The 16,058-nt window shown below is 37.1% G+C and overlaps 2 protein-coding genes across 2 annotated transcripts in view; both read right to left on the bottom strand.

The window, feature by feature from the left end:
- The window catches only part of LOC119077315 (fasciclin-2-like), a 385,563-nt gene that overhangs the window by 271,749 nt on the left and 97,756 nt on the right, over positions 1–16,058 (bottom strand). The window lies entirely within an intron of this gene.
- On the bottom strand, positions 2,794–11,246 carry LOC119077323 (sodium/potassium/calcium exchanger 4-like). Its single transcript, XM_037184504.1, has 10 exons — positions 10,933–11,246; positions 8,718–8,912; positions 8,520–8,656; positions 7,206–7,376; positions 7,109–7,140; positions 3,996–4,201; positions 3,732–3,827; positions 3,439–3,672; positions 3,281–3,382; positions 2,794–3,206 (listed from the first exon to the last, which is right to left on the bottom strand). The coding sequence occupies exons 1-10, from the start codon at positions 11,006–11,008 to the stop codon at positions 2,881–2,883; spliced, it is 1,575 nt and encodes a 524-aa protein (XP_037040399.1). The 5' UTR covers positions 11,009–11,246; the 3' UTR covers positions 2,794–2,880.

Raw genomic sequence — 16,058 nt, 5'->3', positions numbered from 1 at the left:
TCCCATGTATTAGGTCCCTTATTTAACGTTACGAAAATGAACCGCTCCTGCCTGGTTTATTTTACTCTGCCGTGATCCAAATCGTCAAAATAAACATTTTAGACAGATGTGCCTAATTAAACCTACTATTCCTTTTCTGGTATTACTTTACGAACTACATCTAATACAAATGTTGTTGTTAAGCACAATGAAGCATGTATTGTCGTAGTAAAAATAGACAAAAATCGATGACCTACCTTTAGTTCTAGTTCTAATTCTAGTTAGGCAGTGCGGATTCAAAAATTATTGAGAAATGTTCCATACAGTTGCGCTGGTTTTATGACAATCGTCATTGTTTCCGCCGACATTTGCACCACCGTAACTTTAAAATTGTCAATCATATCGCAATACACTCAATTTCACTTTTCAAAAACACATTTCGCATTATTTCCTGTACCTGTATACAACACTGGTATACAACAACGGAGCCTAACCGTGTGAAACTTATCGCCGAATTTCACTTTCGATGTTCGAAAATTATAACCCTAAGCGAAATCGTAATAAGACCGCAGTGCACTTTATTATTATGATTGTAATGTGGATCAATTGAATGCCTTTTAAGAGAGGCTCACTTGCACTTTTCAGCATAAAATATGGGTTATTTATGCGCAATGAATTACGACGCATCCATAACAGAAATTGTTGCCATGGCAGCATAAGCGATAAACAAAATGAAAAATTAATGAGGAATCGTCATCGTCAACATCGATACATGTATAATGTCGTCATAATTTGCGGTGTTAATTTAAAATTGAGCAAAAACGACAAAGAGTAATAAATCAAAATTAACAAAAGAAAACGAGATGAGATGAGGTGAGGTCCAAAGTCCAATCAATTTGCACGAACGGTGTCTTCATAATAAGAACTCGAAAAAAAAGTCGAATATGCAAATGAGTTAGCATGGCACACCTCTATATTCTGTGCAAATTGGTTGTACTGTTATCGAATACGCAATCTTGTCTTGGAGGCACAAAAGCAATGTCAATAAAATTCTTGACATGACTTTTGGTATATAAGACTACGAACAAAGAGTCATTCAGTACAACAAACTTTACATAAATCTGCTGATAGCTATCATCGATGTTAGATTGTTGCTCTAACTGAACTGACATGGTCATTCCCTACACAGAAAAAATCTAAATCTAATGAAGTAAGAGATTCTTTGTATCAATCTCATAAAATATTCTGGGCCAACAGAAATACCGGACAACCGTGTTAGTTATCTCTTTGCTTGAAGTCTGCGTAAATAACGTCAAGTTTTAATTAACCTGTCACATATGGCTATTCATCTGTTATCGATAACGACGACAAAAATAGCTCTGGATAATATGATCATTTCCGTGAGTGTACGAGACAATTACAAAATCAACTTTATCAAAAAGTAAATTCTTAATGGAGAATTCATAATTTTCGTAAATAAATGCGAAAAACATTGACCAGCCCTTCTCTAACCGTCTAACAGTCATAAAGCTTTCGGCACCGTCGTCCCCGGCGAGCCCCACAGTGCGCTCTGTTCAGCCAATCTCGGAAATGCTTTCGGAAGGGAACTGGTGAGTATTTACGACTAGCGGGACGAAACGGTATCTCTAGGTCACTTTAGGTAAATTCGCGTGATTTTAGTTGTGATCTTCGCTGTTTGTTTTCATGGATGAGGACGAGAACGGGAACTGATTGATGAGTACAACTGCGGCAAGCAAAAGACTGATTTGTTTGAGAGATCGGTTTTGATATAAATATTGATGAGGTTACGTCTCTATGGATTTGAATTTTGACATTTCATATAGCCTTGGATGCAAAATCAAGTGACTGAATTTATATTTCCTTCTATTGAAGAACCACATTCAAGGAGAAACTGAGATTTTTCAACGGGGACTAGGGACTGATGAGTCAATATTTTAATTCAAATTATTGCGACCAAACAAAGCACCTTTAGTTTTGGGCTTTACAGTCCAAGACATGTCAATTGTCTCACATCTTATGATTTCCACGTTTTCAATGAATTCCACATATTCCACACATCCCACACTCTGTATCAGTATGATCCGCTGTGTGGTTGCCAAAAATAACTGGTTGCTACTGTCGAAATAGCATCAATACAAACCTTTTAGTAGACAAAAAATCTCTTCTAAATTGGTTTACTGTCTTCGTGATCAAGTCAGATGTGAGCTAGCCTGTCTTTTTAGAATTTTGATTGACGCTACCTGTGCTTGGGCACGCAAAGTAGTTAATGAGATCTTAAAATATGTACGTCAATGATGTCGATCGACAAAATCAAAAATGGAACTGAATCTGTATTTAGATGAATTCTTCGCAGCGGTCACTTATTTTTTCGCGTTAATGCCACAGCAAAGAGTTCAACTAATTTGAAACGCAACAGCAACACAGTAGCAACCAGTTATTTTTGATTTAATACCACCACGAAAAAAGACTGTTGGCCCAACCTCCTAATAATATACAACCTTGGCAACCACAGCGGATCATACTGATACAGAGTGAGAGCTGTGTGGAATGTGTGGAATTCATTGAAAACGTGGAAATCATAAGATGTGAGACAATTGAGACAACAGAGAAATTTCCTGCTAATCTATTTGATTGTAAACCACAAGGAATACTTAAACATCAATCGCAAAAGCTGCAACGTAATCGGAACGGACCAAATCGATACTTTACCTTTAACAATATCATTCTGCGGCCATTTCGGAAAAAATTGGCTGAGTACTTAGTGTAGGTTATATGACAGGAAATAGAACAAGATTTCGCTGGACAAAACTTTTTTTTTTATTTAAATCGTAAAATGCGGACAGAACTCTTCTTTCCCCCTTTTGATGTCGTACGACAATGTTAACACAAATTTCCAGACGGAAATAAAATCTGCACTTCGACTAGAATGGCGAACGTAACTAGCAATCCATACGTGGTAGCCAAACACATTCCCGACAATTTGCGTAAATGGAATTTGAAGCTTGCAAATATCGTCCACAAAATTGGTGGAATCAGCAGCAGGGCGAGTATCACATATCTGACTTGTGCTTCTCCTAAACTAATAACTTCAGATGGTTCACTGTACAGTTTAATAAGGGATGACACCAGCCAAGGTCCTCCCAAACACATAAAAATGCCCATCGAGCTTGTACCGAACGAATTAGCCAGACCAGTGCCAGCTTGACCTTAACAGACGATTGATAAAGAAAATCGCGAGAGTCGATTAGAATGCAAATTGAATGAAAGATAAGACGGATACCTCGTCGGGCCATAATGACTCCAGTTATCAATTCCGGTGTGCAGCCACCGATGGCGAACACTGTCAATCCCATTACTGATTCGGGTATGCTAAATGTGTGGCCTGGAAAGTGTTTCAATGGCAATGACTGCGTGAAATACTGTTCCATTTTCACTTACATATTACGATCAACATGAAGAATATCAGGTAGGTTATGACACCAATCCATACGATGCACAGCAAGAATGTCAGCAAATAAAATTTGCGTTGCGTCTTCGGATTTGGCATAGTGCAGGAAAGCACCACACGAATGGGCCAACTGTAATACCAGAAGATGGTGCGAGGTAGGGTGTCTTTGGGACAGGGATACAATCCGAAGCGTTGCGTCTTCAACAGTTCGTAGGCTTCTCTTTCTGTAATAGTAATGGGATCGAGAATTTGCCGTTGGCGCCGTTTACTGTTTCAACTCTACCTGCGTCTTCTCTCATTGATTCTTCGGTGACAATTTTCGACTCTGCAGGTTGAATTTGCTTCTTTTTCTTCATCATTTTCGGATCCTTTACCAAATCTGTACGAAAAATGGTTTCAGTAGATGGTAGAGCCTACTTTTCCCACATTTTCTGACATTTTCCCAAATTGGTTTAGGAAAATGCGGAAAATGTTTTCCAAAAAAATAGTCTCTGACGGGCGGTGTCACTACACCCTTCCTAACTAAACGAACGGACTTACGACTTACCCAGACTATTGCCAATGCAACAGAAGCATTGGTATTCTTCTTCAAATTTCCGCTTCATAAATCGACTTATCCGTGGTGATTGGAACACAATGAGAAAATATGGAATGGAAAATAAGACCAAAATCAGCGCTTCGTACCAGTACATGTAGCCATCCCATGATGTTGCGATTAGCACCAAGACGTTCAAAGTAAACATGCAGCCATCCCTGAAGAGATAGTTGAAGGATTTAAACTGTGAAGGGGACATTCAAGGAGGTTGGTAGACATTTGATATTAAGCCAGAGTTAAAAGCTTTGGCTTTACTCCTTTACAAAGGACACATTAAACATTAGTGGCTCCTAGTTCAAATTCTACCACTTTCATACTTTTTGAAAATCCCTAATCCCTTGACTCAATTAATTCAAAATCAACACCTCAGTTCAATCGCAAAAGGACTTACCAGAAGATGTTTTAGGCATAAGACTTAAATCAGTCAAAAACACTCAAAAGAGTAAAAGTGACGCAAGTCCCTGTGCATACTTCCAAAACAACTGATATCGTTGGAGGTGACGCATTCTGCGCTTGTACGCAAAAACTGTAACAGCAAAAATTTGACCAAAGAAATTCTAGAAACAAAATTTTACCAAAAAAATTTTGCGTCACAAGTGGCAGATGTTGAGGAAAGTACTTTTAAGAAATTTTTTAAATTAGGCAAGAATATGTCCTAATACGTCCGAACCATCTGCCACTTTGTGACGCAAAATTTTGTTTCTAGAATTTCTTTGGTCAAATTTTTGCTGTTACAGTTTTTGCGTACAAGCTCAGAATGCGTCACCTCCAACGATATCAGTTGTTTTGGAAGTATGCACAGGGACTTGCGTCACTTTTACTCTTTTGAGTGTTTTTGACTGATATCAGTTCTTTTGGAAGAATTAGTTGATTTAAAAAATTTAAAAAATTTAAAAAATTTGAAAAATTTAAAAAACTTGAAAAATTTAAAAAATTTGAAAAATTTTGAAAATTTTGAAAAATTTTGAAATTTAGAAAAATTTTGAAAAATTTAAAAAAAAATGGAAATTTTGAAAAAAAAGGAAATTTTGAAAAATTTGAAAAATTTTGAAAATTTTGAAAATTTTGAAATTTTTTTGAAAAATTCAAAAAATTTTGAAAAATTTAAAAAATTAAAAAAATTTGAAAAAATTTGAAATTTTTGAAAAATTTTAAAAAATTTGAAAAATTTCAAAATTTAAAAAATACTAAATTTAGGGAAAAAAATTGAGACGAGCAGAGCTTACCAAATACCAAAAGCGAACAAATTTGTTCTACCATACCCATCCACACACACACACTTAAAGGTGTTCTTATATGGGGTCTATATGGGAACTTCGAGGAGCCCTAGCTCTGAAACGAGGCCGGTTCCCCCCAATTTTTTTTTCTGGAATGTCTTAGAATGACGACTAGAATCTACTCCCAAAATTTCAAAAAAATCTAAAGAAGACTTTAGAAGATAGGAAACACGGACGGACGGACGGACTAACAAAGTAACGTAGGATTTTTTCATTTCGTTTAAAGTACAGAAATTGACCAAAATGTATGGAAATGGGGTTTTTAGACCCGTACGAAGTACTGGGGTCTTATAGGTTTACGCATACGTTTGTAACACGTCGAATTGGACTCCCTGAGTAAGGGGAAACCTATTGTGGTTGTCTAGAGATGCCAAATCCGCGAAAAAAAAATGTCCGTCTGTCCGTCTGTCTGTCCGTCTGTCTGTCCGTCTGTCTGTCCGTCTGTCTGTCCGTCTGTCTGTCCGTCTGTCTGTCTGCACGATAACTTGAGTAAAACGCATCCGATTTTGAAAATTCTTTTTTTTCCCGTTTGGTAATGTCAAAAGACAGGCTAAGTTCGAAGATGAGTGTTTTTGGATCGACCCCTCCCGAGCTGTGGCCCAATAAGTGCTTTACGGTTTTTCGAAGATATCTCCGGACATTTAAACGTTAAACTTGTAAGTGATACGTCAAATAAAAGGTATTTACAATACCGATCGACAAAAAAAAAGTTTATGGAAATCGGATGACCGACTCGTGAGTTAGACCCCTTGGTGTGGAACAGGCACAGGGCGGCAAGCAGTTTTTGCTTGTAGGTCGGCCACATTTGAACATATTTCGTCTGTTTTAGCTTTATTAGATAGGTATTGACCGTACCAATCAGGGAAATTTTTTTTATGAAATTATGTTCTCCGGAGCGTGAGCTAGGTCTCTTGGAGTGAGCTCTTATCTGGCTACTCGGAAGTACAGTGAACGTGGTGTATTTTGACAATATCTCGAGTAAATTTTGACCGAATTTCATGATTTTTTTTTTGTTTGAAAGGTATTAACGAATGTAAAGCGTCGGTACTATTTCCGGTCTCCTAACAAAATGGCTGCCGGCGGCGATATTGGATTTTAGTAAAACGATATAAAGTGGGAAAATTTGTACTTAGATAGTTTCTGTTAACATGGAAATAATTTGTTATGTGTGTGGGGTTTCAGGGATTCCATATATGGATATCTATATTTTGGAAGATTTTTTGCGTGGCCAAATTTTAAGCTGCAAGAACGTGTGATAGCTCGTTGAACTCGTACGGACGCCGAGTTTTTTTTAATGGTAATTTGGAGTCATTTGTATTTGAATTGTAGAACTTCAATATTTGCTGTATATATGGTTCTGCAGTCTACGACAAAATTTTTTTTTTTAAATTTTTTCTAGTAATAGGACTTGCGTCACGGGCGCTATGCTAACGCGCTCCCATGATAACAATCCGACTTAACAAGTCACAACCTCTAACGGGAAAGAAACTAAGGATCACAAGATCTGTGTTCCCTGTTTATTTAACTGATCGTCCCAACCTGATAAATCTCACAAAGTGTTTAAAGTCATACTATAGTTTCGCTGCGTACAACCCTTTCAATACCAATAGTAGATTACATTGGATGCGGCGGAAAGCATTCATTACGTGAGGGATCAATTTGTGATACGAACCGAACTCACGAGTTATTTTTAAGCAACAAGGTTAGGAAACTGTTATACTGGCTCGGATATGCAACTAACTACACGACTGTTGAGAGCAGACACATATTTTCAAAGAACAATATTACCTTGTTATAGGAACCCAATCCATTTTGACTGGCTGGAAATCAAACGAAATTATAAGTATTGAGCCTTACATGCACTCGACTAAAACATTTTTTGTACCTTTTTCGTAACAAGACTAGCCACGGATGCAACACCTAAAATATTCCACATAAGTGAGCCAATGACTGCACCTAATCCCATGTCGGAATCAGCAATGAAAGTACTGATTAAATTCGTAAACAATTCTGGCATGGCCGTCGCTGAAGCCATGAAAACGGCGGCTCCAACATCCTTAAAGATTAATTAAATTTGAAATTTTATCGCAGCGGAAGCAACGCCATCTGTTATTATTTAATAATAAAAATAAGCAAAACTAACGGATCCTATTCGTGATATTCACGTTCATCAGATGACACTACTTTCTATGTTGGATTTGAATGTCGGACAAATGTTCGATTTATTTCCGCTACCATTCGTTGCAAATCGCCAATAAATCGTAAACAAAAATGTTTTCCAGACAGTAAACAAAAAAATTGAATAGAAAATCAGCTGTCAACGATAAGAACATGTTCATAACGACACTGTCACAATGACACCTTATCATTTCTCTGTTCCGAAGCCGTCAAATTTTCTTCTCTCTTTTGTGACGTGAATGAGTACCATTATTAATCGATTAATAGATTTGGTCTCTATTGTTACAAAAAGATGAACGATTGCGACACTTACAAATTACATTTTCTAATCGAAAACATAATTTCGATAACGACCAACAAAGTGTTTAATGTTCGAAATACTATTCGGATGAATGAATTTGAATTATCTGTAGATAAGTAACTGGTTTCAGAAACATGCGGTCATCGAAACACTCATTCATCATACATCAATGAATCAAGTTTGAGAAACAAGCAGCTCATCTTGACGAGGAATTGTAAATTGTCTAGAAAGATAAGGGCTTTTTGAAACACTTGCCTAATAAACCATCGGATTGTTTTAAGCAAGTAGTAACAAACTCTCCAGAATTTTATCCATCTGAAATCGTATGACTGGTCATAGATTGGGAGAATGTGGTACTCTCTGATGTTTACTACTCTTAATGAGATCGGAGACTCGGAGAATTGATTAAATACTTGTGCGTCCAGGTTATACACGTATTTTATCAACTGTCCTCTTGAAAACAATATTTTCATGTAGGTTAAATAGCCTCTCACAGATGTAGAAAAATCTCGCAGTGAGCTGCCACATCAACATTTCTCGGGTTTTGTTCGTTTTGTTATTTGAGAAGCCTAGTCACTAAGTAGCGTCTCGAAAAATTGCAGAAAATGTAATGAGTTTTATGTTAGTTTGTCGCTTCGACGTACTAGATCACCGAAAATTTTCATGTACGCTTGGCTTGGGAGTTTTATGCTTAGCTTTAATTCATAATTCATCACTTACCGGCGTAATCTTCAAATCTTGACAAATACATTGAACGGATGGAATGAAAAAGTAGTTTATGATCAATCCGGATACGGTAAAAAAATAGGCGGCACCAATGAAATGCAGCACTACAGCGCCTTGAAGACGTTGCTCCTCTATGGTTCATTAAGAAATTTTTTTAGCTTCAGTACGACCTATAAGTCGGTGTATGATTACGTGTAAATGCATCCTGGGGAAACTGATCAATGGACGACACAGGTCCATGACACTCTTCGGCATCCTGTTTGATATTCTTCGATTGAGATTTCGTCCACGGTGACCATGGTTCGATTACAACATCTTCGGTAATGTTGTGCGAGGTTAACGATGAATTGTGGACTAAATTATCGGAGAGCTGTACTTCATGGTATCCTGCAACGATTTTCGACAATTTGATTATTTAAGTTATTGACCGAGCCAGAGATGTTGATCTCCTACAACTTTGCTACCACGATGGTGCGCCGCGCCGCGATGTCTGTTTGTTTAGAAAGGTAGAGTGAAAAAATTCCACTCAATTGATGTATCAATCAATCAAGACTTCAGATAACTTTATTTAATCCCACCACAATTGTAATATGATCAATCAATGCAGTTACCTTGGATCAATCAATGAAATCTACAGAACTAATGGCATTTTTAGCCACTTTATCAAGTATTATTCGCCTAGTCGATTGGCCTGTAGAGGCGCCACATTTTTTTTATAGTACTTCTTTCTCACTGTACTATTTTTTTGTGTAACAACTTCACATTGATTCATTCCTATGAAATGTCACAGCAGTGAAGTTTGTTCATGAAAAAATAATTCAGTGACAGCTGACTTTTGATGAACAAAAGTACAAAATTTTATTAGATTTTACCCTTAGTTTCTAAACTCCATTCTCCTATAGGCTATTACAGTTAATATTAACAATGTCAACCAGCTCACATCAAGCAAAAGTGATCATAGCTGCCAAATAGAGTTCTATTTTGTAAAAAAGAGGTTTTTTTACAGTGTTTTACATTCAGAGTACCACAAAAGTGCGTTGTGTCAACCAAACTTATATCAAAGATTGCTTCAGCTGTTTTGCCAGCTGGTACAACAATAGAAATATACTGTTTATAGAGTGTTAAAAGAGCGGAAAAAGAGAGAAGGAAACACTTATTCAACTGCCTCAAGGGGCGATATGTCAAAATTTGTATGTGAAAGTTCAGTTAACTAGAAACAAACCAGTTAATTTAACTGAGCTCGATGGGATCACACTCTTTTTGACATTCTCTGTTAATATTCTATACGGTTTCATCGTCAAATGTAAAGTTTCCATTCCACTCAACAAAAAGTACTCTGTGAGAGAACCGTGAGGGAGCGAGCTGTCAAATAAACAAAGCAAAAGTTGAAAAAATTCAATTTTTTTAAGAGGAAATTTACGGTAAGATTGTGATTGAATGAGTGGACCTGCTTGTAACCAAGGTAAATATACATACTGAGTGTTTATATGCTTTGCTTGTAACGCGTGTGGTGAATATTTAGTGTAATCTAGGCTACCGTTTTTATCTGGGTAGAAATAGGATAACGTGGGCCCGACCAAAGTATATAAACACTGAATGCAAATCCACAGTTTGCGTCAAGTTGCATCTAGTGGTGAATTTGGGCGGTACGTTGCACACATATAAAATTCGTTTGCGTCAAGTTGTATTTAGTGGTGAATTGGAAGGATTTAGGGCCGTCATGTTGTACAAGTCTAAGTTAGACAACATATGAAAATGAATTCACCTGAAAGTTTGGATTCGTAATTTCTCTGATCCGCTGAGGGTCTGCATTACCTTCAGTATATATATTCTTTGGTAAAATTGACTCTAAATTTGACATCTTCCAACGCACTTCAAGCAAAAGTGCTATTAATGACAGCTGCCAAATAGAGTACGACTTTGTATGAAAAAATTGTCCGAAATTTTTACAGTGCCAAAATTTGTTCGATACACTGTCCAGTCTCAGTACCCTATTTAGAGTACTACTCTTGCTTGAAGTGCGTTGCATCCAGGCCCGGACTGGCCATACTGGGCGTTCGGGCGATTCCCGAAGGGCTTTTTCGATTTTATATGGGTAAAATAGAACCAAGGGCCTTTTGAAAATTTTCTCCATAGAACCCCCGAAGGGCTTTTTCGAGCCAGTCCGGGCCTGGTTGCATCTCACTATAATGATCTTGTATCTCGTACGAAACGATTTTAATAAAATCAGCGGACTGTCAAAGCTCCAATGTTGGAAAAGTACACTGTGGGAAATGACATAAGTGTCTGGAAAAATGTAATAGAAAATGTATTGACGATCTCTTGTATGAAATAAGCTAAAGATTGTAAATTATCTTGAACAGATGTTATGTTCGCTCTAAAATTGTAACTTCATTATCTCACTTACCTGTTGAATATCCGTTGGCTACGACGACTTGTAACGAAACTATTCCTATGACTTTGATAATCGTTAACATTTTCATTTGAAATAAATTTCGAACGAAAAAAAAAACCCTTTCTCAAGATATTATGACCGGTTCACTCTGCCTTTTCCATAAATATTCGTTTTCGATGTTCAAATATTTGTTCACAATTATTGTAATCATTAAACGCAACGAAAAACCCTAGGTTTTGCTTCGACGATAGAACATAGAGGCAACGAAAAAGACTTCCTGCCGATTAAAATTTCAAAGACGACTGTTTTACTCCCTGAAGCCAGACTGACTTTAAATTAAATCTTTTTATTGATTTCACGTAATCTCTAGGAGATATTTATCGATTTGTTTTTTACAGAGATGTTTTGCCTCGCGGGGCTTGCCAATAGCAGTAGAGGTATTTTTGGACGAAAATAATCTCGATTTTTATACGGATAGTCGCTTCGTAGATTCACAGGAACTGACGATGTGATGCAATCGGGCAACCCGATTGCGCCTTCCGATTTTACTCATTAAAATTTAGATTGTTTCACGTCTTTTCACATAGTCCATTGTTTTCCTCACCAAAAACTTCCCTTTAACTGTGTCCAAGGTTATCAGGGGACATACTTCAACGAGAAAACGGGCATAACTCATAACACATAAACCCCCATACAGTTCGAACAAAAGAATAGACATTCTGTCAGTTGACGTGCGAGTCGTACGATTGACAATCAAAACCCGTTTCGTTTGTCATCGAGTTCACTGATACTAAGACGATCCGCAATCTTACTTATGATAATGGAATTGATTTGTTATTGACCATATTATCGAAGTTGTTACTGTCGAAACGTCTGTGATTGATTTTTTTATTTTTACGCACTCAATGTTAGTCACTCAATACAACATCGTCCGGGTTGTGCGTTCATGTATTCGGCTCGTTCCCAGAGAAATGATAACGCAGGTGGTGCCACCTGTTATCACTATTGTGCTTGTTCGCCCTTCGGAACTTCGGAAGCCTTTGTTGTGAAAAATGGTGTGTTTAACTATATATCCGAATTAGAGAGGCACGTAAGGTCGATGCAGATGCTATCTAATCTTGTCAATAAAAACTGGCATAGAAGCTCGGACAATCTGTTGTGGCACAATATTTTGTGAAACACAAGCCAATTGTAGTCAACTTAGTATTACCTCCCCAACTTTATCTTCCTTGGAACTTACGCTGTGTTGAAATTATTTTCCACCATTCGAGCTGTCATATTTACAACATTCCATCATTTAAACAGAAGTCGTTAGCACTACACTAAACTACAAAATGACACTACGCTTAAGATCATCCGAAACCAAGGCTTCATAGGAAGAGGTTGCGGCGATCACTGCGGCCATTGTTGCAAAAATCCACTAAACTTTGCTGTACGAAATTGTAGCGCAATTTCAGGTTAGTTGATATTTCGCACTGAGTTATGACGATTGGCGTAACCTCAAATGAACGTCAACACAAGGTATGGTCGAATGTCAAACTTAACTTTGTATGTAGCGGAGGACATAGCGATTTCATTTAAACAAACTCACCTCTCATGGGAGGTGAGTTTGTTTATATGAAATCGCTATGTCCTCCGGTTTGTATGAACAGACCATACCTGGTTTATACTTTCATTGGTAACCTCCTCATATACTACCTTGTATAAAACCTTGCCCGAAACGTAGGTTCCGTATTTTTTCTGATCCACTGAAGGATTGTAGATAATAACGTGTGAAAATTTTTATTTAGAGACTTGCGACATTGTTGAACCAAATTTTTTTGAAGAGAAATTTTAGTTTCATTTTCTACGGTTTGACAATTCAAATTGCACCAATATGAAGAAGTAAGAAGAAATCGTCGCTCCGGCCTGCAAATTCAAAAGATAAATGTGCTTAGTACATTTTGTAACGAGTCTGAGGATGAGTGGATCAAGTGGTCTCGTCAAAACCGTCAGCCTTAACATCACTTGCAGTCTAAAAATCAGATACTACATCATTCATGCTGATTACATCCACATGCGGCCTAGGTCTATCCCGAGAACACAGAGGCTGCACAGTTAAATTCGGTGATTGTGATGCTTACCAGGTACACCATCCTGAAGTTTACGGTAAACATACCAAAACTTGTGATTTTGAGTTCGTTCAACAAAATGTGCATGGAAAAATGGTCAACCTGCAACACATTTTCACATTCCAGTTATTTGCATCTGAAAAATCCATACCGGACAGTTTGTCTTACACTTCTCCTAAACCGGATATCAATTTTCGGGTCTACATTCGATGCTTGTAAAATGGCCCCAGTGCGATTTGCCTGTTGAAATATGCAACGACAAGCAACGATTTATAAATGGAACATTTTCCCATCGTATGTCTGGGTATAGTAGGGACTTATTAAGACTTCCGCAAATATTGCCAATAGAAAGCACAGACGATTGGATACAAAGTCAATAAACAGGGAAGGTATTACAAGTTAGGGAAAACACAAGGAAAACTGTACTTTCGGGTGAATTCGAGTGCAGCGAAATGTTCTCTTCAGTGTAACTCTAACGATGTCAATAAAATTTTCACCACATTAAATATGGTTTCCACTCCGTGTGAAAGCGAGCAAAACAAAAATTGAAAAAAATTCAGTTTTGTCTCTCACATGAAGTACTTTTTTGGTAGGTCGAAATCAAGCCCTAATTCAATTATAAGAGCTATGGGAAGTTGAGGGCTACACTTTTCTATGAAACATCTACAGTGCCAATAGAGTGTCATTTAATTATAACTTGCCTTGCGTTAAGTGCCCATTCCACTCAAAAAAAAAGTACTCCGTGAGAGAGCCGTTAGAGTGCCGTGAGAGAGCGAGCTGTCAAATAAACAAAGAAAAATTGAAAAAATTCAATTTTGTCTCTCACACGGAGTACTTTTTTCGGTAAGAGGAAACTAAGCATTAATTGTCAAAGTATTTGCTTCTCTTGCAGCATGTTATGATGTGAGTGAGAAGGCCGAAGACCAGTTTTTAATAACTTGCCTTGGGGTACTTGTCAAAATGTTTCATTCTCTTTCATCAGAATACTCTATAAGATGAGAACACAGTACAAGAAACTGGTCTGAAAAATGAAAAATTCTGACAGAAAATGAATGAGCCAGCTGTCAAATATTTTTCAAGTGTCGGGCCGAGAACGGTGGTCTTGCAGGTTTTCGGTCCCTTACATGAAAAGCTGTACACGCATCTGTTGTGGACAGATACGTAAAACTATGAAATGACGCGCTTCATGGAAATGCGACGCGTAAATATTTTTTTTCAGGTGACAGTTGTCAAACTTATACAGAGATATGTAAGATATACGAGATTATACGGAGTATACATCATTTTCATTATCAGGTACTTGTCATCGTAACACTCCTTTAGTTTTCGTTAAGTTGTCATTAATTTCAATCAATTGATGTAAACTTGGTGCAAATACCTTGTTCGATTCATTGAACGCAAAAACGGACAACTCGACTAAGTTCAATTTTTACTTCAACGCAAAAACGGACATCTCGACTACTGACAGCTGGAGTCGTGTCTGACGTTTACAAGGTCATAAAAATGATGTATATTTGACATCGTGAATTCCCTTGATGTAAAGCTGATGTAAACGCCTATTTTTCTGGAATTTTTCACGGTTTCACGAACTGTACCGAAGAAAGCATGGCGATTCATTCAAATTCACCAGAGAGTAGGGTTGCGTAATTTCTGTGATCCGCTAAAGTTTCCATTACCTTCAGTGTTTACGTACTTTCGTAAAAAAGCATCCGAATAGCTCAGTGCAACCGTCTTATTGAAAATATTGTGACTCAAAATCCCGACGAGCAAAAATAGTTGAGTCCTTCAGCCCGAGATACTTTTTAGCATAGTTTTGTCCAATATCCGACTATCCACGCCATTAGTCGTATAAATTTCTACGTCAGAGAGAGCTTTTTTCTCCTTTGTTACGATCTGTCTGTTTTTTTATTTCGCGATTTTGTATGGAAATGAAAACTAAAATTGAGAAATCTTTGCTGTTTTCAGTGGTTTTTCATATTTTTTTGGACCAAAATGTTTTAAAGTGTGTTTGGAATCGATTAACATTAACCAAATGATAAAATAGAAAAAAATATTTTCACACAATCTGTTAATGCCAATCGATTCCAAACACATTTTAAAACATTTTGGTCCCAAAAAAATATGAAAAACCACTTAAAACAGCAAAGATATCTCAATTTTAGTTTTCATTTCCATACTAAATCGCAAAATAGAAAAACTGACAGATCGCAACAAAGGAGAAAAAAGCTCTCTCTGACGTATAAATTTATACGACTAATGGCGTGGATTGTCTATGCTTTATGCAATAATTTCAATGCCGATAAAATTTAACTTTGGTATCGATCTTGAGTTGCTACTTAAAGCTAAGAGTAATTAGAGAGGAAGTTTGGACGACGAAAAGTGGTTTCAACATCAGTTTGTATAACGTACACATTTCGTATAATTTTACATCAATACAGCGTTAAGGCTTTTATGATAGTTTAATTTGCCCTCTTGATTAAGACACAAACAAATAAACATTTCGTATTCGATGTTGGGACCACATATTTTTACGTAATTTTGTTCGAAATTTCCTCTCTTGGTATAATTACACTTAGACTTGATGCGTATGTATATATTTAGCGAATAATATGCGAAATGAAAATACTTTCGCTTTGCTTTATTTTAACACAACACATACGGGGTAAATAGCAAGCTTCATTTGGAATGTGATAAATGATGGGAAAAAATAACCTCATGTGAAAGAAGACCACAAGCTCTTGACGTTAAACTTAATTCAATCCACCTGACCATGACTGTGAAAAAATTGAAAATATTCTTCGCCACGATGTGCACATAATTTTCGGAACTATCCAGTAGATAAACGATGTCGACATATTGATAGAAGCACCGCAAAAGGATCCCACTCATTTCCATAATGATGTATAGACCAAGGTGGACATCGAATAACGCATTGAACGATCTGACCGTTGCACCCAATTCGGTATGCAAGACCGACAGTTTGTCCAGCTCATCGCTTAACTGGCAATAGTTTGCCACACTATTTCT

Source organism: Bradysia coprophila, unplaced genomic scaffold (genome assembly GCF_014529535.1).
Source record: "Bradysia coprophila strain Holo2 unplaced genomic scaffold, BU_Bcop_v1 contig_235, whole genome shotgun sequence".
Taxonomy (NCBI): Eukaryota; Metazoa; Arthropoda; class Insecta; order Diptera; family Sciaridae; genus Bradysia; species Bradysia coprophila.
The sequence above is the reverse complement of the archived record's forward strand: the minus strand, read 5'-3'. Positions and strand labels throughout refer to the sequence as shown.